The 27,937-nt window shown below is 39.5% G+C and overlaps 1 protein-coding gene across 4 annotated transcripts in view; it reads right to left on the reverse strand.

The window, feature by feature from the left end:
- Positions 1–27,937, reverse strand: part of NFKB1 (nuclear factor kappa B subunit 1) — a 60,669-nt gene that overhangs the window by 9,514 nt on the left and 23,218 nt on the right. For 3 of the 4 annotated variants that reach the window (XM_075709912.1, XM_075709909.1, XM_075709913.1), the window contains exons 5-16: positions 26,158–26,256; positions 18,845–18,993; positions 17,144–17,307; positions 16,225–16,383; positions 14,123–14,227; positions 12,131–12,222; positions 11,401–11,539; positions 8,811–8,933; positions 7,662–7,751; positions 6,551–6,745; positions 3,714–3,855; positions 309–423 (exon numbers count right to left, since the gene is read on the reverse strand). In XM_075709912.1, the coding sequence (XP_075566027.1) occupies positions 309–423; positions 3,714–3,855; positions 6,551–6,745; positions 7,662–7,751; positions 8,811–8,933; positions 11,401–11,539; positions 12,131–12,222; positions 14,123–14,227; positions 16,225–16,383; positions 17,144–17,307; positions 18,845–18,993; positions 26,158–26,256 (1,572 nt within the window). Of the gene's footprint in view, positions 1–308; positions 424–3,713; positions 3,856–6,550; positions 6,746–7,661; positions 7,752–8,810; positions 8,934–11,400; positions 11,540–12,130; positions 12,223–14,122; positions 14,228–16,224; positions 16,384–17,143; positions 17,308–18,844; positions 18,994–26,157; positions 26,257–27,937 lie in introns of those variants that run through there. The other variant, XM_075709910.1, reaches the window with a different exon arrangement.

The following is a 27,937-nucleotide window of genomic DNA, read 5'->3' on the forward strand; positions in this document are numbered from 1 at the left end:
CCGGTTTAATAACAGAGAAGCCAAATAATAAGACAGGAACTGAAGAATTCCGTATTTTTGGCGTGTTCTACGGTTAACCCGCGGAGACATTTCTGTTAACATCAAGGGAAGTTATGAACTAAAACAGTGAAAACATGCCCTTGCTCCTCCACCACCTTACAGTGCGTCATTGTGTTTCTACACTTGTTTGCATTATAGTCTGATCTGGGCTCATTCCAACAAAGAGAAGCGAGACAGACGGTAAGTTGTGCAATTTCTTTTTTGCTGGCTGAACAATCAACACCACTTACACCACCACAACAGCGTACCTGATAAAGGTCATTTCTCATGTTAATGATGTCATTATAATTCAAATCAGGCATCACTTCCAAGAGGTTTTTCACCAGCTCAGTATGAAGGTGGATAATTGCTAAATGAAGGACACTGAAACAAACGAAGAACAGATTAACGAATTCACATTATTCTCAAATTTATTATAAAAAAAAGTTAAGGTTTTGCTGTAGATCTGATTGAATTCTAACTGATATAACACTTGCCTATTAGAGGTCATGATTCCAGCACTAAATATCAGCACCTAAAATGAATCCCAACATTAAAAAATGCTAGTCGGAAGATAACTGTGAAGGATTAAACTTCAATCATAAAACCAGACTCGGGATGGCTTTTGCTGGTCCTGAGCATAACTTAACTAATAAGTCTAATAAATACAAACTTTGTATCACAAAAGAATTGTTTCAGAATTTGTTTGAAATACCCAGATTCTTTGCTGGTTTGGTTTTTTTCATGTTTTGAATTATGCAGCACACAAACACCTCTTACTGTCAAAACCTTCCTTCAGAATTTCCACAGGCCTCTCTGCCACCAAAGCAGATTTTCCCTTGGGGGTTTCCCCAGATCTGTGGGTTTTTCTTTTCTTCCTTTTCAAACAGAAAAATGACTGAGGACTCAGGCCTGGTGACTAACAGCCACAGGATTTGCAGCAGTGGCCAGAGACGTCATGCCAAAGGAAAAACCTATTTTGGGACGTGAGTGACTCTGCATAGCAAGACACTGCACCACTTCTCCCAGGTTAATGCAATGGCCTTTCCCGTGCCCTCCTCCAGGGCCGGGCCCTTCACCACCACCCAGAGCGGCCGGACTCGCAAAATGACACCAGAAAAAAGCAGGTTGCGAATCCCATCACCAACAGAGCTCGCTTTGTCTTGTTCCTGTGAGACTTGGTTTCAAAGTCATGCCCTTTGTTTTGAAATGTATCTTGCCAAGCTCTTCCTTAACAGATGCTGGCCAACTTCTAGACTCATCTTTTTGGCGTATTGTTGCTGACACACAATATCAACATAGGACATGTGGTGTGTTTGTTATGCTGCTCCACAAATACCTGAATATACTCAGATCTACACTTTCATCAGAAAAATAAAAAGAAGTTCCTTGCCATTCGGGGCATAGAGTCATCTTGAAATTGAGACCGAGAGCACTCAAAACCAGAAGGTATTTTAAGAAGGGGAAAAAATATGATTTCTAAACCAAACTCATCCTCAAAGGGCCTGCTGATTGGTGCTGGGCACTGCCATAGGCAGTACCAGGCACTTTCCCTCCTTCAACTCTCCTGCGCTGCTCAAACGGTCCCACCACCACCGTAAAAGAGCTGTTCCTCTGCTCTCTGGTAGATGCTTCTTATTATGCTCTATCATGCTGACAGTTAATTTCCAAAGCTCACTTCGGAAACAAATTTTCTCTTCTACTGCCTTTAGTTCTCTTTCCTGCAGCAAGTATTTTAATTTTACCCTGCCACTACATGTGATGCTGTAAAGACATGCTGACTAGACCATGAAGGGGCAGTCAATTCCATTATTCTTAAACAGTCCTACATCAAAAAAATGCATTTCAGCACCGCTGCGTCAGGCTTCTGGAGAGCAGTGGTACTGGTACAAATGCAGTAACAGCCGGTGTGACTGAGTGCCCACTGTAAATATACACTAATCACACATTAACGCATTTCGTCTCAAAGCCATAAAACACAACACAGGTCCCATTAAAGGTATATTCATTCCCTACATAGTACTTTGATGAAAGAAAGGTGAGCAAAATTGCTGACAGCAACATTACTTTAAAGGCTTACGCAAAAATTTTATAGTTGTTGCCATATAATTTTAATGATTCAAGTGAAAATTAGAGAAATTGATAGGGAAATTTATTTATGGGGTTTTTTGTTTGTTTTTGTTTGTTTTATTTTTTAAAACCAGCTCCTGCAAGAGAGCTAGAAGACAGTCACCAAAACAAAGTTTTGTTAAAAAGCTGCAGAGTAATTTAGGTGTATTACATGCTCACAGTCTAAAATCCTTCCCAGGAGAAAGACAACATGAGCTTGAGCCTCACATACTTGCAGGTACTTCTTGATCCAGGAAGAAAACAACTATTTACCATCATTCTGAAAAGCATTTTGACTTTGTTGAAATGCCCTGCAAGTCGAAACCTGAGGGGCACCTTATTGATATTTAAATGCAGGTCCTACTTGCTCAATATTCTTCTACCCCATTTTTTTTTTTTAAAAAACACAGAAGCTGTATTGTCCAAAGTGCGAGCAGATTTTGTTGCTAGCTCCTGCCTTGTTCATATTCCTGCCTTCCTCAAAGCCAACTGGAAAGCAAAGCAAGTGAAGAAGCTATCTCTGATTTTGCAGTCCTTTATCAGTAATCTGAGACCTATTTTCACTGAAAGTGGAGTGAAAGCACTAGCTCTCACAGAGTAACCGAACAGTGGGATAGCATGTCTCAGTCACTTTTAATTTTCCATCTAGCTGGACATCTTAAGGCTTATATGGCTTCTACTGTACAAAATACTGCAATTTAAGGAAACATAAATGACTGGGATTGCACAGGGCCTGCCCAAAGTCTGCCAGTTAAAAAGTGAGGATGTGATAACATCACTTGCTTAATCAAGAGATTATCTTTGCATGTGTCCAGAGCCACTTCCACTAAATTTGCTTTTAAATAACTACTAATCATTAGTTCCTCACTGTATTTCACTGAGTCCCACAGAACCTGCACAGCTGTAGAGGAAAAAAATCGATTTCCACTCCAGCTCACATTATTAAAGGACTGATAAGCAAATACTAGCAGCCAAGTCTGCCACAAACATCCATGCAATCTCTTGAAAGACAACCGTACAGTACAGATGTAAGCAAGAGCAAAATATCGTCCTCTGGGAAGAACCTGGTGTCAGTGGGAGAAAAGCAGCACAGACCCTCCAGCTATTATTTCTACGTCTCCTGGTGCATCTGTAACTTAAAGCTTCCTATGAAGACTTAAGGACTTGCACGGAATAAAAAGCAGGGCACTCTCCTTCAGCACAAAGCTGGGTATCCCCACCAACTGTGTATCATGATGCAAGCATAGCACTTCATGCTTAGTCAAGATTTTAAGTAAAAAAAGGCAAACAAACTCACAACATGCTCAACATACCCTCAATGACCAGATTACTTTCTGACAGGTACTGGATCAATGAACTTTGTGGTGTGAGTGACTTTTCTGCAAATGCAACAAAAACGTCTAAATTGCAGCCGTATCTCTCCCAAACAGCACAAAGGACAACGGTATTTGATTAGAGCAGTGCTGCAATCCATGATCGGCACCCACAGGGGACAGAACAAATTGACCACACCATTTTGCCATCAAAAACATGACTTTCAACCCAGTAAGTATAGGCCAACTTACTTGTCTCCATTATCATCCTGAACGACAGTGAGATGGCGCTGAACAGCCAACAGCATCTTCACATCTCCAGTTACAGCATAATCAAAGAGAGCATTGCAGTGACGCTTGGCAAGCTGCATGGCCTTCTCCAGGAACAGATCATCTGCAACACAAAGTTCTATATTCACCAGTTCGGTTGTCTTCCTTGCAACACCACCTTCTCTTGACAGGCATTTGTGCTGCCAAAGAAATATGAAGTGCAGACCACCAAGCATTATTTACTGATTCACTGAGACAGGTTGCTAATTACTCCTGAGAGGTAAGGATAGAGAGAATGAGTCCCTTGGAAGAAAAACTAGGTGCATGCTGAGCATTCAGGCAGCAAGAATCCTGAGAACAGTCCAACTCTGGAAGCTACCTTCAAGTGGCACCGAATTAACTGCATTGATGTGCTCTTGTGCATAATGAGAGAAAAGGAGCAGGAACTTGGATTTGCTTACATACAAGTGACATCTAAGGACTCTTGTCCATAGAGCACTTAAAAGAACCTCCCATGTGGTTCCAAGTAGTTTAGACTTGAGGAAACTGAGGCACAAGAAGCCTAAGTGACCTATCAATTATTGCACAGAAACTCACAGAAAAGCTATGGAGTAAACACAGGGTTTTGTGCCCCCTCTCTGACTCGAACCATGCAGTCTCTCCTGCTTTACAGCGGCAGCACAGAGAATCTGTTCACCTGTTTAAAACTTTCCAGTGTTTACAATGCTTAGTATTTGTAGCATCCTGGTTTTAGATTTATAAAATGTACAACCACCAAGATTTCAAAAAGCAGAATTTGTCGCAGTGGGGAGGCAAAAGGGAGAAAGGGGAGGAAAAACTCATTGGTGGGAAAAAGTCACTCTAGCTGCTCTGTCAATACCTTCATGGTTCTGTATCGGCAAGAAACTAATGAAAATGAAACAGATGAACTTTCAAACCACAGTTGTCATTCTGGGAAGCAGTATCATCTGAAACCAGCCTGTATTTTCAACAGTTTCATGTTTCTATAAAACCTTGTGAGGTTAGCAATTACTAACAGCAAACAAGTAAAACAGACTTTGTCATATAAAGCACACATAGGGAGAGAACACCCAGCATTTCCAGCTACACAAAATCAGGCACTTAGACTGGGTTAGAAGCATATCCCTGATGAACATGAATACATCATCTCCGTAAGCCAATGACTTACTTGGCTATCTGTGAAGCTTATTGTTCTAGCCAATACATCACTGTGGCTCCTATACTATATGCCCAGGTTGATATGTTTATATTTGCTATTTACCTTCTAACACTAAATAATAGCATTAAATGGATGTTATGTTCAGGATATATATTCAGGGTAAAGGGTGTTAAGCAATTCAGTCTTTTCTCATTATAGACATTTCCAAAGTCCAAAAAAATGGATGCTGAACCTGCTTGGCTTCCCATATCAAGCACACAGAAAATATATCCTTCAAAATACTACAAAATAGCATCTTTTAGTCTAACACCCAAATGTTCTACCCTGCTGTAGCCACCTCAGAGCCTGTTGTTCTGCTTCTACTCTTCATGTAATCTGGAGCTTGAAATTGGCTCTTTTTGTGCCATTATAATAGATAAAGTAAAGAAACAGTCAACTTCCTGCCTACAATGTTCATTACTTGGAAACCAGGTCAACAATTCCAGCCCCTCGTTGGTGACTGCTAAATGGACATTATTATTTCTTCACATATCAGCAAAAGATTTTGCTCTCTGAATCAGTCATAGGACTTTATCATAACCAAAATGCAAACAGCAAGTTCTTCAGCTTTTCTCAGGAGTACCATCTGTTTCTCTGATCACAAGAAGCCACACCTCGGAGATTTTTACAACTACAACCTGCTACATGACTTTGGTTTCCCAAGTCACAGGTTTTAGTGCTGTTAATAGCAAGTGTCACACAGGGCTGATACACACAAGATAATGTGCCCTCTCCCTGACCAAGGAGGGAACAACAAAAGCGGTCTAGACCACACTGCACTTGGTAAAAGCCAAGAACAAAAAATTCCTTCCTGCTCAATTCCTACCACTACCATGTCTCTCTAGTCCAACTACTGGGGTTTTTTTAATTTTATGAGAAGCATGATTACTCAAATCCTTTAAGAAAGTGACCATCAACTCTTTTAAAAAACAATCCAGGAAAAGGACATCTTACTGTCTGGGAAAGGGCGATTTGTAGTCTTCACATATTTTACAACTCTACTGCTAAACCATTTCTACCGACTACTCTTACCTTCTTCCCCTTTTGCTCACCAGTTTGATATGTAAGACTTTGCTACCCAACACTATTATTTTAGTATTTGTTACATGGGAACAGATACATTTACATTTTAAATTAAAACCTTTAACACGACTTTGCACACAATTTAACTGTAGAATTGCGGGGAAGAACTACTGCAACAATGACGCCAACATCCATTTATTCATTCATTCAAGCCTATCAAATATCAAAAGCCAAGTCAACTGCTGAATTGTATTCCATGTACCTTCACTGCTTTCAGTGTTCCTCATACAGGTTTCTTATAAAGCGTACCCAGCAGGCTAAGCTATCTCTTCTCCTTGCATGACAAGCAGAAGTTCAGTTGCCCAGTGGCAGTACAAAGGTGGAAGATTACCTACAGAACTATGTATGGGGAGGGACCTTAGATTTGGCAGAATGGAATCCCTCCTGTTTTCTCCAGGAGGCATTATTATATTTTGAAACCAGCAAGCAGATGTTTATGGAGTTTCCAGGCCTTTAACACCAGCTTTGCCCATACTGCAGTTTAATCTACGCTAAATACATTTACTTGTTCACTTACCCTGCCACCTGCAATCTGCTTCATTTACTTCAGTGTTACAGGAAGAAGCAGCATCCTCCTTCTCCTCGTTATCACCAGAGGTTCTGCACTCATTCCTCTCCATAGTTTCCACTTTCATATCATGTTTCATGTCCCATTTGACACTTTGCTTATCAGAGCTCTTCCCATCTTGTTCAGCCGTGCTATATGATAGCCCTTCAAACAAAAATCAGAGTCGTTAGTGTCCAATACCGTAACTTTTTTATGCAAGCGATAAAGCTCAACTAGCCATAACCAAACCCTAAAGAAGTCAATACAAAAATTTACTTTGACATAGACGTTATCATTAAACACTCATGAATCATAATACTCCAGATGCCAACACACATGGACAGACATAGCAATATAACTTGCTCTAAAGTGATGTTATGTTTTTGACAGCCTCTGCTTTAAAGATAAACTTTTATATAAAACAGATATACCTCTCTTTTTATGGTACAAGAACACAAGTGTGAAATATTCCCAGGAAATCTAGCAGAATTATTGAGATTTACTTTTGTTTTTCCGACAGCAAATTAATCCCTGAGACTTCAGAAATAACTACCGAGTATTCAACATGTAGACTTGAAATGACTTCCCTATTTTAGGAAGCCAAGAATGCTCTCCTTATTAACTTAATCTTTTCCATTGACTTTTGTTATGTCTCTGGGCTACCGTGTAGTACCAGAGTGTAGCAACAAAGGAAGATACCCCTTCTCTGGTCTAGCTCTTGTGTCACCTGTAATCAGCATGTTCAAGGAAGTGAAAGGGTTATTGCTTGAAACATACGCTGAATATAGAAGTACATAGAGGGGGTTTAGTGACTGCTTCTCAGGAATTAGCAGTAAAAAGGAACATGCACACAGCTTTCAAGGTAGACTTGGAGAAAATTAAAGAGAAGCAGGGCAGTAAACCTACACAAGCCCTCTGCTGCCAGAGGTTCTAGAAAAGAGACTGATTCTAGGGGAAAAAAAATCAGGCCTCCCCAGCATGCTTAGCTAGACCTGTATGACACTTCAGATTCTGCTATAGAAGAAAACAAAGATGGTCAAACTCAATACAACTGTTGCAAGGATGACATTTTTACTGTTACCATGTTTCATTCCAGCATTGGACTTTGTTGTGCCAGGGTGGAAATGCATCCCTCCAAAAGCAGAGTATCCATATGAAGGATAACTGAACCCTACAGAAAGGAAAAAGATGAAGAATTAATAGAATTACATCCCAAAGGAATGAAAACACCATCTGGAAGAACACTGAACCTAAAGAACTGAAATTTTGTTTTCTACATACCTTCTGCTTTATGCCATCCGATTAAAATACATTTTCCAGACTGAAGGTGAACTCTTCCCCACCCCTTCAAAAATCAAAAAAAATTCTAGATGGTTGGCTAGCGACATGCTCTATCCCAACATCCCTAAGGCCACACAAATGTATTATCACTCGTATGCTTCATCTAACACTCAACTGAGACTTCACAAGCTACCTCTATGTTTTCGAATCTTTGTGATCACAACAGATTGTTATTCTGGTGTTATGTTATAGATGTGCTGCTAGCAATGCATGTAACAAATTTGAAAACTGCTGCTCTGTCCCCTGCTCTAAAAAGGGTTGCAAAGGTATTGTGGTTCAGATGACACTTGCTGATCTACAGGTTTTTAATGCTCTGCTGCAGGAATCAAAGCAATGCTCTTATGAACCTGCATCTAGGATATGCTCTGGCTTCGAAAGATAGAGCACAGTAGAAAATTTATGAAATATTCTTCCAAATTTTTTAACAGCTCTTTGCACTAACAGGGTTAATTTGCCACTCCTGGTCCCAGAAATAATTAAGAACCTGTTTAATTTTAAGCATCCAAGATGGTACTTAGCTGAGCCATCTCGTGAATTTCAGTGCCTTCAAGGCCCCAGGAAGTAACAAAGCTAAGGCATGATGGATTCCTAACTCAGACTCCCTCAACTAGAAAGGTGTTATCTGTGACAAAGCTTCAAGGAAGAGGAAAAAAAAAGTCACCATGAGCCTTATATCCAAGTAGGAGGGCAAACGAGCTGGAGATATTTAGAAAACAAGGAGATGCTTGACTGAAATGAGTAACACTGGTACAAAGACAGGAGAGTCAGGTCTACCTTATCTACCTAGAAGGAGACAAAATCCTCATCACCTTTTAAAAATCAGAATAAACATCTGTCCTGCTCTCACAGTAGAACCCCTTCCCCTCCTCACCCAAAATTGCTGCCTTACCAGAGCCAGGACCGCCACCTCCCCCTCCATACATGCCACCACCTCCTGCGCCACTGCCTCCACCATAGCCATCAGAGAAGTTTGGCATGAGCTTCTGCCGTTTCCTTTGCACTTCTTCTTTATCTGGGTTAGAAGAAACAGGCAGGATAAGGAGTCACTCTTACTGGTGGCCACACATAGAACAGGTTGTGCATACAGAAAGCATTACTAAAGTTTACTAGTTTACAAAGGAAAATGCAGAGTGCTGTAGAAGAGTCAACTCTCTTCTGGCTCCAAAAAACAGAACAACTTTGTATGTAATGCAGCAGTGAGAATTCCTGTGAGAAACAAGCTAGTGCCAAGTCTCCAGCCAGACCAACAGCACCGCTCAGGCCCACGTGGTCTCTTGAGTTATGTCAGGTGCCTTGTGATCAGACTGGGAGGGAAATGTGCAGAGATGTCTTGGGGGCCTCAGAATTTCCTTCAAAAGCGTCTCATGTACTTAGAGCCCCAGAAATCAGTGGTCCCAAAATTCTTCTATGTCTAAACCAAGTCATAAACCAGCAAAAGTGCACCGAACTTGAACAAGAAAATTCCTTTGGGGAACATAAGCACAGGCTCTTGTACTAAGCAAATCTACTTCAGAAATGGACCCTTATCAAAGGGTCAGGAAATCACAAGATGCTTTGATTTCCAACAGTGCAGAGTACCTGCAGTGCTCTTTGAACTTTTGTTTAAGGGTAAGGATGGCAACAAATTCTGAAAACAACATTTGCTTGAAATGATTTACTTAAAAATACCAGAAAAGCCACCAGAATAAAGATAGCTTATTTTCAGGCAGGACATAATACTGTCAAACCATGCTGAACAGCATTAGAAAAAAAGCCCAAATATTTTTATAGTGTAAGTACAAAGTAATACTTAGCCCCTCTGGAAAGCAAACCACAAAGATTTAAAAGAAGTATCCCAGTGACTGGGGAAAGTGAAAATGTCATGACAAGAGCTACAAAAATAGGGATACAAACATTGCAGGGGTTAAAATCCAGTAGAACTGTTGAGGAAAGAACAAAATATCCTTCCTTCCTTAAACTATCTAGTAGTTTTCAACAGCCATATGACAAAAAGAAATTTCATGCACAGGCACATCAATAAGTGCATCAAATGAGATAGTTGAATACATGAAACCGTGTACTGAAAAGTACAAGCGTGTTATTTCCAGGCATACATGTTCTGTAAGTATGTATGCATGCATACACCAGGCATACTCACACTGCGGAGAGAAAACTCTAGAGAGCAATCTAGTCAGGGAAAGAAACAAAAAATCCACATACGCATGTCTAAGTTTGTGTGAACACTTGCAACAAGGGGAAAAAAACCAGTCCCTAAATGCTAATTCATGATTAGGTTGTGTAGGGGATCCAAAAATGCATTGTTGAATTCATTTTACTCCATTAAGAGGCACCTAAAAGAGGTCTGCTTCAAATCTTGCAACTTTGCTCTGCAGTTCTACACTTCACTTTCCATAAAACTTGTGCAAGACATTCCTGAAACCATTAATGACACAAAATCCTCTAGCAACTCTGGAAGTTTTTGTGAATGCATGCTTTCTGCTATTTTATTATATTAGACATAAAGGAGATTCACTTGGACATCAACTACCACCCCTGCCTCCTCAGCTGTCCTTAGTCCATTACCACTGATGAACACATATTTTAGAGTTTGATAGGGTATTGATTTCAAGACAGGTCTAAGCTAGGCACTGAAAACGTGCAAGATTAGGATTTAATAGTGTGACCTGCAGGCAGGTGAACTGTTAAGCAGAAAGATTACTGTCTTAGTACAATGAAACACCAATTCTGACTTGGGCCCCAAGGCATTTCCATATCATTAACATTATTGATACTTAAAACCATGAATGCTGCTGCCACTCATATCAAACATTTCAAATGTAGACTGTAAAGGGCACAGGTCTGCTAGTTAAGCTTCTTTTCACTGACAACTTAGGAAGCAGGTCTGACGCCAACTATTCTACTTCTGCTAAGCAACTAACATTCTAACACAAGAGACTGAAACAGCACTTTCCCTGCTCTCACAAGAAGTGTCTTGGGCTTACTTAACTAGTACAGGCAATTGGAAAATTCAAAAACATCAGTGAAATTGTGAGGCATGATGGTAAAAGAAGAGAACTGCAAAATACGTACTTTTCCCACCAGATACCAACCAGTCTTTGGTTTAAGGTTTCCTCTGAAAGTAGTGACAGTAAAATGTCCTCAGATAACTATTTTGCAAAAACTCTGAGGAAGAGAGTGCCATCTACTGTATAGACAGACAGGCATGCATGCATATAGGAAACTTGCAGGAAGTAAGCTTCATGAAGAAAATACTCACAGATCTACTGCCTACCAATCCAACAAAAAAATCCTACGAACCCATTACAGAGCTACCACTTTTCATATTAGCTCTGCACAAAACAAGAAGGCAAATACCCTATTTTCTAAAAATAACAACTGCAAAAACAGTCCCTCATCCACCAAGTCCTATCTTATTAAAAACATTCCTAGGGACACTGCAGTTTCTGTTTCCATTACACAAAACAGGTTTAATGAATTACCTTTGATTTCTGGATAGTAGAGAAAAGGCTTTGGTTCACTTGTTTCTAGATCAGACTTGCGACGCAGTTGTACAAATACAGATGCTGGCTTTGTGATATTGACATCTCGATACTTGGGTGTTTTGAACACAATGGCAAACTGTGAAAGAAACAATGATAAGCACATCTATCATGGAGTACAGGTTTAGACAAATTTGCTTTTACATTTGTGTTATTTTGTAGGAGTTGGTTCATGGCTTGGGAGGCAAAAGTTCTTAGCAAAAGGCTGCTACAACAATAAACTTCCATTTTAGTTTTCAGTTGCACTTTTGAGTTTGAGTCCTAAAGCCTTTTGGGAAAGACAGAACTGCCATTCAAAGTATCACCACAACATGTATGTTAATACTGCATTGTTTGTCCCCTCATCATTCAGCATCTATTCTGTGGCTTTCTCAGTGTGTCTGCAGGAGCTCTCAGAGCTTTCTACATATCCTATCCCAATTTACACTGGTGCATGTTAAAGCAATGGGTCTATCTCCCAATTTCCTCACATTGTATTCCTAACCTGCCTAGTTACCTAACGTATGTCTTTAAAGAACAGTTAAGATTGTATTATTACTAGGAAGTAACCAACAAAAGAAGAGGTTAGTAGGGAATACAGATGCTTTCACCTAATTTATTAATTATAATATAATCCCAGTTTACGGAGATGAGAAAATCATTAACAAATGACAAATGCTCTGTTACTTACCTGTCTATGTACATCTGTAGGAGAAAAGTCTCCAAAGCCTTCCCACATACCTCCATTCTCATCCTCTTCATAGAAACGTATTTGAATATCATCTGCAAAGAGCGAAAGACACACTCTTTGGGATGTTTGTGCATTTGTTTAACCTTTGGCTAAGTTTATTTCAGATAAAAATCAACACGGTTATGTTTTGGCTGGATGATAATATTACATGAATAATACATATTATAATATTATCTTTGTCCATTTTATGAAAACATCCTAAAGAACCCATTTTTACATAATTTTAGATCAGCCTAATTCTAATGACGTCACTGAAGCTGCTCTCTATTTACTGAGCCGTAAAAGGAGAACTAGATTCACTACCTCTTCCTATTCTAGGGCTATAAAACATTCCAGAGGAGCTTTATTTGGAACAAACATGTAGGGAGGGGAGAACTTGAAGTGTGAAACATAGAAACCACCCTCTCTCCTCCAACAGTTTCAGTTCAAAAAACTGTAGCAAAACCTGAAGTGCCACGATTCAAGTTCCGCTTGCTGCTGGCAGGGTGCCACTTTGGAGCTGCGGCTCAGAGAGGCGGCAAGGGTGTGAGCAAGCAGCGTGTCAGCAGTGATCTCTCACCCCCCAAACACAGCACGGGCCAGAAACGTGAGATTTGGCTCCTGCTCCTCTAAACAAATTTTCTTTCATTCTCTTTGTATTTATTTATTTATATTTTTAGGAGAAGCTGGGAAATATCGCACTAACATATTCCTTCCCCAGCACTCCTGGTGAGAAAACACCAGAAAAAGCCTATTCTCTAAGGTGACTGACACAGGACAGGCTTTTAGAGCAGACAGACTGCTTCCTCTGATCCACCACCTGCTAGTCTCAAGACTGTGAACCACCACTTCCAGTCCTGCTGTCCTGCATGCTCAAGTTCCTTCAGGCAGGAGGTTTCTGAGAGCAATGAGGTCAGGGGAAACCCCGATCTGGCTGAGGGGAAACCCCACCTCAGGGCTTCCACTGAGTCAGACATTTATTTATTTATTTTGTGTGCAAGAGTTGTTTCATCTCAGTCCTTCTGATAGCAGGGGGTATATACGCTACTGAAGGAAAACAGTTTTTTCAAAACCCCTAAAAGCCCCCAAAGTCCTCTCTCTTTCCTAAGTGGTAGAAGAACATTTGCAAGAAAGAGAGGTGAAAAAGGACAGCCTGTATTAACAGAAAATGTCAGCGTGATTTTGACGACATATGCAGGGACTGATTCCAAACAGGTGAGAACGGGGCACCTGCTCCACCATGCAATCTACAGCAGGGAGTCCCAGATACTACCTATAGCCGAAAAATTCAAAGGATTTCCCTCACTCTCATTTTTTTCTTTTTATTTCAGCCCAAATACTACAACCAATCACGTTAAACATTATCTTCCTATCCAAAAACAAAGGATCCAAATCCACACTGCCCAATCCTGACACATTCATAGCCATGAGCAGAGATTACCAAAATGAGCATGTGAGGAGTATTTCTTTACACCAAGCAACCTCTACTGTTAGCATATACATAAAAATGAAGTTACTAGCAACAGTGCTGAACACATTCCATTCCCGTCGGTTCTCATCCCAACAGAGAATGCTCATACCTACTCTTTAAAATCAGGAACTTAATAATAAATCAGAAACTTCTGAATAATTTCACAGCAGGTGTTAGTTAATGGAGTCAAACATCACCCAAGACCCACCACCCACAAAAACCACAGAACAAGGGCAAGGGCAGAAATCTGAGAAGAACAGAGATGATGCATGGTCTCTGTGGAAGCAACACAAGCTGAATTTGCTTTGCAACAGACTATTTTGATTTATTCATTTTCTGGACTGCTGGCCTGTCTTCCAGAAAGGCTGAGTGCCTACCAATCCTGCTGCGCTATCAGAGCGGGAGAATAAGGCAGCACAGCACGCTTCATGTGTACTCCAGATGAACACCCTGGTGTGCCTTACAATACTCGGGACACTTACCTTTCTGAACTTTGTCACAGAGAAGGTAAATCTCTTCCCCTCCTGTTACGCACCCTGCTGTTCTGTCCATTCTTACGATTTTTAAGTTGGAGGCATTGGGAGCTTCTATTGAAAGGAAAGATTAAAAAAAAACCTGCTTACCTTCATAACAGTTTTAGATTTCCAAAAAACCCCAAGCACAACACACAGAAATACAATGGAAAGACAAGCCTCCAGTACAACCTACCAAAATTTGTCTATGTTTTTTTAAAACATGAATAAATCAACAGTTTTTCATCTGAAAGGCATAATCGTGTATCCTCTAGGCTTTGACTGAACTGTGAACTATAAAACAAGGCCCTGGTCATTCCAGCACAATTTCTGCACTAGTAAAGTAGCACAGCAGTGAATTCCATCCAGCAGTCTGCACTAGTACTAACTTTATGACAAGAGCACATTACAAGAGAATATAATTTTTTCTTCCCTGCTTTCTTGACAGCGTGACACTCTTGAGAGCTGTTCCCTATATCTCACTATTTGAATGCAATATGTAATGCTTCGCTTTACACTGTGGGTTACTTGAAAGCATTGTCAGTCCTTGGCCAACGTACTGGACAGTGATCAAAAAGCCCACCTCCACAGATCTTAGTAGAAGCATCAATGGATACCTACTGGTCCTCAAGACAGAACTATCACCTGATAAGTAAAAGCAGCTGTGATAGACAGTTATGCTATCACAACTTGTGTCTGTTCTGTGGAAGAGGCTTGAAAGGTGCCAGTGAAGAGTATGAGGAAAAAAAAGAAAACCCGAGAAAAATCTTTTGGAATTGACAACCAAGAATACACCTTGGGAGCTCAGAAACTAGTAACTGACACCTAATGTAGTGACTTCAAACAGCAGAAACATGCATACAAAATTTCACCTCTATTCATCTCCTCAGTTAAGAGTCAAAATTTTGATGGTCAGATTCAGAAGGATAGGATAACTTCAACTGTTTTTATATGTATGGCTTGATACATGCTCTACCTCTGCTGATGCTTTGTCTTACTCCTCCTCTTTGCTTTAAAAATACTCTCTATCATTATGCAGGTGTGAGAGAGTAAGGAAAACAAATAGAAACTGTAACTGTTTCTAATGAAAATCAAGATTCCTTAAAGACTCTGGTTGGTAAATCACCTCAGCATCCAGATGAAAAGATTTGTGTTTTCTCATCCAGAAAATGCAGGTCATGTGTGCCATAAGAACAGCAGACATCACTTTTTTCCCACTCAGTGAATATACGCACAATGGCTGTGCTACATCACTACATTCCCCAATTAATAGCAAGCAACAGACTATATTAGAACTGTCACATTTAATAACTTTTCATCTAGATTTTGTCCTTAAAAAGTGATGAGATAGACATGACTGTTGCACAAAGGAAAAAAAATTGTGTGAGTCATTACAGAATGACTATCAGGAACATGGTAATCCACAACTATAGGGAGGAAAACTCAGGCAGCAGAAAGGGTTCAGGTAAGAAGAGTAAGTATAATCAAAAAGCACAAGAGAAAACATGAAGTGAAAAGATTCACTTAGAGAAAAAGACAAATAGAGGGATGTAACAGAAGTATAAAAAATACTGACAGAGCTAAAGGAAATGGATTGAGAACGCTGGTTGTGTTAAGTCTCACAAAACAAGGACAAGCAGACGGCCAGCAAAACTGAACCATGTCAAATTCTCAACAGGACTGAAGCAAAGTTATTTTTTCCTCGCATCTTGTCTGACAAGGCTTTGTCATATAAAGCAACTGAAAACTCCGCAAAATTCAAGCACTTCTTATGAATATAACAAGAATTTACAAAATCCTTATAATAAAAGTGGCAGGATTAAACATGCTAACAGCAAACAAAAATCTTCCTTTATGGCTTACATTGCCATCTATTAAAAACCAGAATGATACCATGTGTACTTGGACAGATATGGGGCCAATTATCTATGGGCTACTTACCTGTTACTGATCAAATAACAGGGAAGCAGCAGGGCTAAATGAGTCTACATATAGCAATATCTACATATCATTTTTGTATGTGCAAAAGCTTGCCTCTTATTAAAAAAGTAATTAAAGCCAAATATACTTACTGCTGTCATATATTGCATCTGATATAACAGGATCAAGTTTCCGTGTGAAACTACCATTACTGTCAGGGAGAAAGGCTGTAAACATAAGACGCACCACACTGAGATCCATTTCTTTAGTCTGTTGTAGTGCTGCCTGACGAATAATTTCTCTTTCTCGTTCTGGAACCGATAAGTAGACAGATGAATTAACACAAGGAGTAGGGGACCCATAACAAAACAGAGACCGCATTTTCCAAACATTACGATCAAAAGGCACCAACAGCAAGCAAATGTTTTCTTTTTCATTTAGTATCCATCCGCTTCTCTCTTTTTAAGCAGAGAGGAGCAGCTATTCAAAACATACTGCATTCATCTTGCAGTTTGTGCATCAGATGTTGTTTAAGATAAGCTATATAATTAAGAGACATAAAGAATATGACTATTTTCTGCTCTCAATTTATAAAGGTTGCAAAAAGGACAAAGGCCGCCACTAAGAACATTTGAATACCCCTATACAGTGCCTGAAAGCAACGTAGACCACAAGTTTTACAGGGATATGGGTGAAATGCAGCTGAATGAAACAGGTATTCTCAAAAGAAGGTCCCCAAGTTACTTAAGGATATCACGTCTTGCAGCAATCATGCAAAATTACTCTATTTATCAGCTTATTAAACAGGATAAGAGCAATGAAATACAGGTGCAGAAGTGGGTACAGGCAGCTATGGAAGGAAGTTGCTCCATTGTCATGTGTGTGTTCACAGCAAAGACCCTTTATTTCAGATTCCCTAAAACACGGCAACAACGCCCCACCTCTTAAAGCACATAGCCACAGGCTGTTTTCCTCCCCAAGGCCTTTTTCTGGCTAAGAATCTGTGTTTTCAGAAGCTAAACCTGTTCTTAGTAAGAGACCTATTAAAACCAGGCCATCATTTCTACATACCGGTTAGCTGTCTGTCTCCACATCCTTCTGCCTGCAGATATCCCAGTTCCGGATGCACCAGGAGTCCCGGGTTGTATCCTTTTTTGCAAGCATCTATCATGCGTGTCTCCAGAGTTTCAAACACTTTCTTCTTTGTGACATGAAGTATTCCAAGATTTGCAAACCTGCCGAATTTTGATCGAGGGAAGTATTTTCTTAATGCTTCATGCCAAACCTGCAGCAGGTACTCTCTCTCTTACCAGAGGCAGCTACACAGCTGAGGTCAATGGAAGGACTCTATAGGCTTACTTAGGCACTATTAATTCTTGAGGGCGAATTTTCCAGCAAGAAAAATTCAGCCAAGCTTACATAACATGTAAAACGCGCACCATTATATGGCAGCAATCATATGGGTGCATGGGATTTTCCCACGGTGAAAGTAGTAATCTATTAGGTTTCAGACTTACACTGTGGAAGCAACTTACAAAACATTTGAAAATCTGGCTGTCACACTTTGTTTGCTCTGTCTTGGCAATGACATTAATGTCATTCTATATGGCTGTTATGCAGAGCAACTGCTTAGAATAAGCTCCATCTGTTCCAAATCATTTGGAGAGCAAGCTAAAAAGCTAAAAACAGTGCAACATTTTCCAAAGGAAGTATTTTAAGCAAGGCTCTGGACATTCAGCAAGACACTTCAGGTATCCATTTGAATGAAAACTTCCATACTACAAGATCTACTTTTGTAAAAATCTCTGGGCACATTTAAAAATCAATTAGATCTGGAAGTTTGAAAACAAGACAATAACTCAATTTTCATGTGGGTCAATTGAGGATAGGAAAGCTGTTTCTAAACAACTGATGAAAAACAAGACAGGTTAGGAAATGAGCCAAACTTTTCAAGATGAAAAGGAGCATTTCAAATAAAGCTATTTAAATTGTTGTGCTTGGTAAAGCTAGTGCACTGGGCTTGGACATCAAAAGTTACAGTTTAAAAGAATCTCTCTCTCCCAACCTTCTCAGCTTTTTAAACTTCATCTTCTTCACCAACAAAGACATTCTTGAGATCACAGAACTAAAACTCACAGCCAGCATGAAACCTGATCTAAGCCTGAAAACGTAGACAGGAGCCTCAGCTCCACTTACTGATATAAACAATTATTCTTTTAAATTAAACAAGAACACACCAACTACAATTTCACTATAATCTTACAGCTTTAAACTTAAAAAGTTTGACTCATTTAGTATTTTCATGTTTATACGTGTCTTGCATTAATTTCAAATTTACTAACCCGTTTTTCTTAACACTTTTCACTATATTCCTATTGGCAGATTTCAGCAAAAGTAAAATATTGATCAAGATGGTAACAAAAGCTTTTCTTCAGTAATTTTACAGTCCCTTCTCTTTGACCAAAACTACTTATATTTTAAAGAATGGGCTTACAATACAAATTTGGACTGTACACCAAGAGAGTGAAACTACAAATTCTAAGTGAAAATTATGTGCTTAAACCTATTTAGCTTGCTTAGGGCAAATTCTACAAAGCTAAACAGAAATGCCATTTATTTTTCTATTTAAGATACAAACAAAACACAGATCAGAGCATGAAGACTAGTGCTCCACTTAGCTGCCTCTAAGTGGTATTTTTGTATTGCTTCTTACAGTGTTTGTATTTGATTGTCTCTCCCTTAGTCCAGCTTTACAAATGAGTTGACACTTACCCTACAACCATATCTTTAGGTCCTGCATTAACCGTGCATACTCCGTCTTCACAAAATTTACCCACCAAGCTGTGAGCATGTAAGTGGACGTACTTCCCATTAGTAACTAACTGGACAATTACTTTTGCAGGTCCAACATAATTACAGATCTGTAAATAATATTAAAAAAATATAGGGTTGGGGTTTTTTTCATGGAACAAGTAATGATTCCAGTTGAGTATTTTTCTGTCAGCTAAGTACAATCAAGCCTACATAGGAGAAACGTATATGCATTTTCTCTTGAAATACAAATGACGAACTAACTGTACCAGATTATCACAAAGAAAAGCCAACACTTTTTTCTTTAATTAAACTTGACATAAAAGTGGCAGGAGCAGTGGCCAAAAAAGTTAAGAAATAAAAAAAAGCTAAAGGAAAGCAACCTTCTGTTTCCCAAATCATGAATCTCAATTTTACATTCTGGCCAGTTACTCCACATTGCTCTCCTTAAATTTCAATCAGTACATTGATTTCATAATAAACATTGTTACATGTTAAGAAGCATATAGAAAATGTACATATTTAACAAAAAAGCCTGCATTATTTTGCCCAATTTGAAAACACTTAAAAATTATTTTTATTATGACTGTTTTAAAACATTTTGGCCTCATTACAATGACTCTTCAGGTAGAGATTTTAAAGTTAATTATTTCTATATTCATAGGTATTTTGTGAGTTCAATATGCTACATCAACACACATTATCCAGTCCAGTAAATATTTCCCTTAAGGGTACATGAGGATATTCGCTAAATCCCCACCTAAAATTTTGCAGGACTGGAGCTATGATAAACCGGGTGCCTTAATATAAGCCAACTCTGGAGGACTACAAACCCTTTCTTCCCTGTTTAGTTTCTAATCACTGTACATTTTTTAATAGCTTTTAAAATTGTGATGTCAAGTAATGCCTCAAAAACAAACCTAAAATTGCTAATAACATACCATATTGGTAAGTTATTTGCTTTACATATATTATTTAGAGCTTTATTTTCTTTCCTCACAAGTAATACTCTTCAAGTCAGTTATTGGTTACTCACCACTTTCAAATTATGCTGAACACAAAATCACTTTTAAAAAAGCAAACATTACCTTCCCTTCCAATTCACTTAATTAACCCTTTTATCAAGGTTGGGTTTTTTTTCCCTCCTCCTCTAATTTTTCTTCTAATTTGCCTTGGGCAAAGTTCTTTGTATTACAGCAGCTTATAGATCTAATCAACCAAGCTATTAAAGGATGACGATAAACATTAAAGTGATGAATCAGTGATGAACTGAATACTTAAGGTTATATTGTTGATAAAATGCCGATAACCAGGGAATGCCACGATTTCACCACATTACTAAGTCCTCCTAGCTTCCTTCACTCCAGTTAACCCCTCTCTTGAACCCATTCCATCACAGCTGAAACACTGCATATGTACAACGCGTGCCCTATCTTCCCATTCACTGCTAAAAGAAAAAAAAAATCCCAACTATTAAGAAGCTGTTCCAGAAGGAACAGGTGTGCAAAGGTCCTCTCATTACTCACTGCCTGCTAGTTAACTGTATAGTACTATATCAGTGTGCATTTTACAAGCAGCAGTTTCTAAGACACAAAACATGGTGTACTCATGCTTCCTCCTGCTTCCAAATTGTAATCCCACCTGGACTGAAACAATACAAAGATGCAGAATAATCACCACTTCACCATTCCCACCATTTACCAGCAGTGAGAAAATAGAGGGATCCCTAGGTAACTTTCACAAAGTCACCTGAAAATAAAAATGATTGTGCTGGGTGCTACATGTCACCACCACTACTACAATCAATTTAAGAGGGGGGCTTTTTAAAAAATTACTTTTGTTTTATCCCTCACTAAACAAGCCTTTCCCTGCTCTAAAGTTTGCAGCACATCTACAGCGTTACATTCATTATGAGTAACATGCATGTTCTGGTATCACATCAGAAAAGTTCAAGAAAATCCTTCATCAGCTGTAGAAACCACAGTGAAACTGTAGGTAGGACTGGTGCACGTCAAGGACTTTCCAGCCTCTGAAAGCAGAACATACAACTGCAGCGGTAACCAGATTGCAATCTGCCCCTGTTACTCAGCTCAGCATGATCTTTGTAGTCTCTCTCAGGGGAAAAATCAAGAGAGTTTTTAAAACGTAATACCTTATGTAGGTCATAAGGCAAGAAAGGACTATTTTTATCACCCAGTCTGATGTCCTATGCTGCAAAGGCTACACAATGTCTCTGAGCTGCTTCCTACCTATATTTCTTATAGGCAGACTTTCCTACTTGATTTTGAGACATCCAGGTTATCTCGGTGCCCAACAAAATAGCCTCAATGTTTAATACCCTTATGTACCACAAATTAAGTCTGAAATAATTTTTCAGCGTCTTTGAATCATTGACGCCACAATTTCAGAATAACTTAAAATTTATTCTGGCACTAAGATATACAAATTACTATCACCTTTTACGTAAGAACTTAAAAAACACTGTTAAAGGCATTGAAAGGTAGACAGTGTATTACAGTGCTGAATATCTATAGAAACCTAAGGGTTATGGTGTTGACACAAAAACATATACTCAATATGAGAGGGAGATAGTACGTGGGTGCTGTACTCTCAAAATCAGAGCTGTGATCTGAAAAAATAGCTACTGAACTTGAAATTAAAGATAGGGGAGAAAAAAGAAAATAAGGAGTTCCTGGGAAGAGCATAGCTGTAATACTTGATTACATCCTGTACTGAAACAGCATTCAATTGATCTAATCTGATAAAGGTAAAATGCTGCAGGCTCACATTTATCTGCTGTTTCTGTGTGAGAGAGATTTGTCTGAGAGATTAAAAGGACCCTGTGAACTTGAAATTGAGTCAGTTTCAAAACAAGAGTTGAAAGTTTTTTCAGTTATTTCACATCCTCCTGTGATCCAGACCCCAGCCAATTTTTTTATAGTTTCTGAAACTTTACAAAAACTTTATAAGAACGTTTTCCTACTTCAAAGACCTTTTTTTTCCAGTTACTCTTAACAAGCAAGAAGTGAAACCAACTGGTCAACGACAGAAAGCAAATGATGGAAAAGACCACGTCAACCCTACAAAGCCAGCAACGACAAAAATACTTATTTCTCTTTCGAATTACTTTGCTATAGCAACTACAACCCCAATCCTGCCTAACCTTCAGTGTGTCACTAGTGCTATCCTCAATATGTGCATACAAAAAGTGTTCCACAGATGAGGTGTTGCTCACTGTTTATAAACAGCGTGTTTTCACAGAGCAGCATAACTTTTTTTTTTCCCCCCAGCTGCTAGTTTAAGACAAAATAATGCAGATGTGGTACACATCACTTAGGCAACTGAATACTTACTTAGAAGTCTAAGAATAAGCAATGTAAAGTAACTTAAACCAACAGGAGCTGAAGATCTTCTGATCCTCTCAATGTGAGGTCACTCTCGTGCCAAAAACACAGTTAGGTACTCTGCTTTAGGAGCCCAACTAAAGGGACTCGGTGCCCCGTATTCAGCCAAATTAACTGTAACAGTAAAAATCACAAATCTCATTGAATTTAGCTTTGCCTGAATTTGGTTCACTACAGGTGTTTAAGATGGGCAAACTTTTATAACAGAAGGTCTGCTCATTCTTGTCTCATGCTTAATTCCTTAATTCAGCTTGTAATCAGCGATCTATCACTCTACAATTTAATTCCTATGGGGGGAAAAAAGCAAATATGCTGCTCCTTTCTTCACCAAGAAGGCTCATCAACAAAATAACTTGCCTAATTTTCCATAAATTCCCTTCCCGAACTTGAAGTATTTGCTGAAATCCCTGATTTCAATAAGAACACTTCTCTCCAAATTGAGGCATAATTTAGGATAACCCCAGGACGTGACCGGATGGGCAGTGCTCCTGTTCAGGTGCCTGGGTTCGGGGCTGCCTAACTGGTATGCAGTTTCAATTCCCAACTGAACTGCACGATGTCCAAACTCATCGGCAGAGAGATGGTGCTCATTAGCTCGGGCACACCTCTGCGCAATCGGTTACTCAGCCTCTGGGCTGGAGCTGATTTACATCCAGCTCACAGAGAATAGGCAACCTGAGTTTGGAGCCACCCACGTAGATTTGCCCCAGAGGAGATGAAAATTCAGGACATTTCCTTCACACGGCTATTTTCAGCAAATTCTCTTCACACCCAAGACTGGATCAGTATTTCAGTGTAAAACATGAATATGCCTACACTAACAGTATGCAAGACCAGGACACACATGGTAAATGTGTAAGAAGGCCAGTAGAAATTTTCTGTGCAAGTTTTCTCACAGTTTTTCAAATACATAAAACCAAGCAAATTATGAATAAAAAATTTAGATAAGTAAGCTGGTGATAATATTAGACAATCAAGTTTTATTCTTTCTTCCTATACTATTGACTGTTTTTTTCCCTGGACAAAAAGCTAATGATGAATAAGCAGCTCAGGAGTTTTGATTTCAATTGTTCTAGACAGTAAAATTTTCCAGTATTGTGTTACTTACACTAAGCAGATGAAAATGAAATTTAAATGAAGAATTTTAGGTAGCTTTCTACTTTAATCATGAACCTTGTCATGAAATGTAACTCCATTATAACATGTTCAGTATCTACAACTTCTCCTCTCTCCATAACTACATGCAAAGTTATATAAAATCCTCTGAAAATCTAAGCTGTTTTGTACATGATATTAGGATTACTGTTAACAAAGACAGGGCTAAACAAGGGAATGTAATTCCATAAACCATAAAGATTAATTAATCCCATTTTTGATATTATAGAAAAATAGTACTGTTATCTAGACTCCATTTGTCATGACCGTGCAGTTAAAACAAGAGGGTTTAAATCAATTCCACCTTGCTGGCCAGTGCAGATTTGTCTTAAGTGTAATGACTGCCATTACAGAACTGCTAGTACTCCTGACCTACGCCATCTCCTAATACACTATACAGGAGGCGGTTAAATATGCAATTAACTACTAAAACATCTTAGAGACATAGCAAAGTCTTCAGCACTCCAGCCTTTAAATGAAAGATACATCTTTACGTGTTCCAGATCAGCTACAAGTTAGGGACTAGGTGCAGGAAAAAATAAAAAGGGTGAAGTTGAACAGTTCACATTATGCAAGAGGTCATATCAGATAAATGTGTTTTCTTTTGGCCTTCAATCCATAATCCTACAAAAAGGGAGTAGGGAGACCGCAACGCTTTTTTCCTGCACTGAAGATGTTTATTTTCAGCTCATCCTGTGGTAGCTACTGGTAAATTACACCAGCTTTCTGTACAGAGTTGGCCAGAGTGAGCCGCACTGTCCATGCCATGGCCAAGGTTTAAAGATGTGTCACAAAACCTCCTTTTTACAGTACAGCCAAAGCTCACGCTACTGTCCTTTCACAGCACTGTGATCAACTAATGGAGGTTTTATGCTGAAAGCCCTGGCACAGGAGTAAAAAAAAAAAAAAAAAAGACACACCACACACCCCCCCCCCAAACCAAAAAAGCCCAATGCAACAAAAAATGGTGATCTTCAATTGTGCTCATCTCAGCTGGGACAAGGTGAGCACCCTTGACAAAACACAGGAGAGACTTACAGGAAAAGGTGTGAAACACTTCTGTCTTTACTGGCACCACTTGAATCAAGAACAGGCACTAACAAGCAATGGCCTTGAGGAATTTACTTGTTGTGTTCCCTTGCCAGCCTCTCCCAGCAGGTGTTGCCATGTGGGGATTTGTACTAGAAAAAACCCAGATGCACACAGCAGGACGAGAAGGAGGGAGGGGAAGGGACACGTGTGTGTGTGTAAGCTTTAGATGAAATTAAAATCTGATGATCAATGAAAACAGAAGGTTTGATGGACAGCCAAAGAACATTTTGCTTTCTAGTTTACTCATGGTGAAATTCCATTTCCTGTATAACTCCCCATTGCATATCTCCTTGTCATGCTATTGTGCGACCCATTGCACCTTTATAAAGTATCATTTGTATTATTATCAATACAGATTGGACTGGAATCCAAAGATCTGGCCCAATTGATGTAAATTATTTTATATCTGAACATACCAGTGCAATTTCATTCATTGGTTCATCCTTACTGTCACAATAGGAAAGGGAAAAGCAAGTAGATCCTTTGCCTGGGCTAGTAATTTTTCATAGGAGTTTTGCAAGGCTACATGAAATCAGCTTTCCCAGCCTCTTCTCAATTCACAAGACTAACACCCTAGGCTATCTCAGCCAATGCCGATTATTTTCCATTGAGTCATGCTCATACTGATTCATTATGGAGATGCAACTGTTCCAAACTCCAGCCTTTCTCAAGAACCTGCAGAACTACACGCATACTGCAGAGAAAGCTGAGGAGTGGCACACACCAAGACAGAGGCTGAGGGCTTGGCATCCTTTCCTCCCCTTCCCACCACGTGAAGGAGAGAGTAAGAGGTAACACCAGAATTAAAATACATTAACCCCACTCCTCATGAAACAATCTCTAGTGCAACAGTTTAAAGAGGTAAAGGCAATACCAAGACTAAGACTTTCATTAAGTTAAAAAAATACTGAAAAGACACAGTATGTCTTTTCCCCACTTCCATGGAAAAAGAATTTCCTGCAAGAACCATAGACAAAGACAGGTCTTATCTAATCTGAGAATGATTAATCACCACTGTCATAATCTTCATATTGTGCTAGCACAGAATGTTTCTTTGATTAACATCCTTGAATTTTTTCCAGGGGAAAAAAGCTCCAAAAAACATTCAGCAAACACCTGAACATAATGCTGCTCCTATTAAAATGAGAAGTTTTCCATTGACTTTAAAGGAATTAAGCCCTTAAGAACGGAGTATCCTAGAGATACTGAATAAGGAGTAACAGGAACAGAGAAAGAGGGAAAATTTGGTAAACAGCATCTTACAGTGAAGTGGAATAACTGACCAGATTCATGCTTTGCAGTATGCTGTGTGGAGTAACTGAGCAGCTCAGGCCTTGCTTTATGCTAAAACTGCACCTTAAGGAAGAGCTCCATTAATCTGCACGAGGGCAGTGAGGTGGTACTGCTCAGCTGCTGGCACATGAATACGGTGCCAGAATAATGCCACAGATCTGGAGACAACTTCCTTTTCAAAATCAATTACATTTTGAAAGTTGGGATTGATTGAAATGCAGTCAGTCTTGAGTAATTTCATAGAAATTTATGTTGATATGCAGTAAGGTCCTATATACATACACAGGGCACTTGCATTCAGTTTGCAAAATTAATGATTTATGTACTTACTTTGACCTGAGGGTATGATTTTTTGTTCTTTTCGCTAGAAGCACCAGGAAGGCCACCATGTGAAGGCCCTTCGCATACGTATCGGAAACGAAACCCCCTCTGTGGAAATAAAGGAAAAGAAACTTGAAAGCTGTTTAGAAACAAAACTTAAAAAAAAGGCACACGCATGCGCGAGTGCAGACACACAAACAACACTTGCCCAAACAGCCCACGAACAGAAAAGTTACAACTGTTCATCCCTGAAATGCTGTCTGAGTACTGGTTGACAAAGCACCAGTACACTGTATAGCCCTGGAAAACTGTTCTATTCTCACTCTTAGACACAGCAGCAACCCAAATTTTTTCTTTCAGCAAGTGAAGATATTTTGAAGCAGAGATCTATTTATACTCTCAAAACAAGATAAAAATTAAAAGAGAGAGAATGCAAGAACAGATGCTTTTTCTCCCATGATTACTGCTAGGTAGGGAGAATTGAAGCCAATAATAATCAAGGAAGTCCAAAGCATCATAAAGGAAAGAACAGGGATGAAACAGAAATGCTTCTTCCCTCTGGGAAGAGCATGTGAAAGCTCTATCTCCCAGTGAAGTCCAGAAACAGCACAAAAGCTTCAGGGGACTTTGAATGGCTGGGTTTTCATCTCAGCTACATAAATAGATGTCTGAATATACTTTAGGGAACTGCAGGACATTAGCAACCGCTCTGGAGTAGAGCTGTCCATTTACTGAATTTTTATTTGTAGGAAATAACATCCCCCCCTTTACTTTACAGAGTAATCTATAAGGCACAAAGATGCAACTCTTAAGCAAATGTATTTGGTAACTCTATTTCATGTAGCCCCCAACTTTGAATACTTTCAGATCTACTCCCCAGTCCTGCAATTTCTGGCAAAATGCCTGTCTTATACAGGGCTCTCAGTGTCTGTCCAAACAGCACCAGCTAGCATTGTATCCTTCATCAAGAATCTTTCAGCTTCTTTCTAACAGCAGACAACTCTGCATTCAAAGTCTGTATTAGCTGACAGTAAACAACACGGTTCAAAAATCGCTCTGTAATCATTAGCTTCAATACCTACCTCACTACAGCCTTTTCAGTTTAAAAACTTGGTTTGCCAGGCAAATGGAAAGATCTTTTATTCAGATACTGACCAGACAATGTAATTCATCCTTAAGCACATATTTGCCTTCCTATGGTGAACTGAGTGACGTTGCACGTGAAGTGCCCAGCTACAATAAGCTTGAACTCAAGTTGTCCAAAAGGGAAAGCAACCTCTGCAGTCAAGATGCATGAGACAACCCAGTCTCTCTTCACCTCTATGCCTTCGGTCCAAAAGATCCAGCAGTCACCTGTGTGGCCTTCCCCTGTCTACTGCCCTTGCTATCCTAGTTATGTTTTCATACATACAGTCTTACTCCCCCCAGTTGTCTCTTTGCTCCAAAACTGATCATAAGCACAGCACTCTGCTGATGGAACACCCTCATCACCCTGTTATAAACCATTGCCCAGCTTGCCACATGGGTACTCCACTACAGGAGCTCCTTGCTGAGAAGTCATGCATGGAAACAACAGTTTCTCCTTAGGCACTGTGCGCTGTAGGCTCCACCGTGCAAAGACACGGCCTGATTTGGGATGAACTAAACCAACAAGGAATAGGCAGCATATTCTTCCAAGAGTTCACACTACACTGCTGTTTCACCTATGACCACGAAGTGTCCCTATTCCTGGAGGGATGCTTGAGCACAAAAATGTCTTTGGTCTGTGGCTGAAACAAATGTTCTCTAC

The sequence above is a fragment of the Pelecanus crispus genome, chromosome 4, assembly GCF_030463565.1.
Source record: "Pelecanus crispus isolate bPelCri1 chromosome 4, bPelCri1.pri, whole genome shotgun sequence".
Lineage (NCBI taxonomy): Eukaryota > Metazoa > Chordata > Aves > Pelecaniformes > Pelecanidae > Pelecanus > Pelecanus crispus.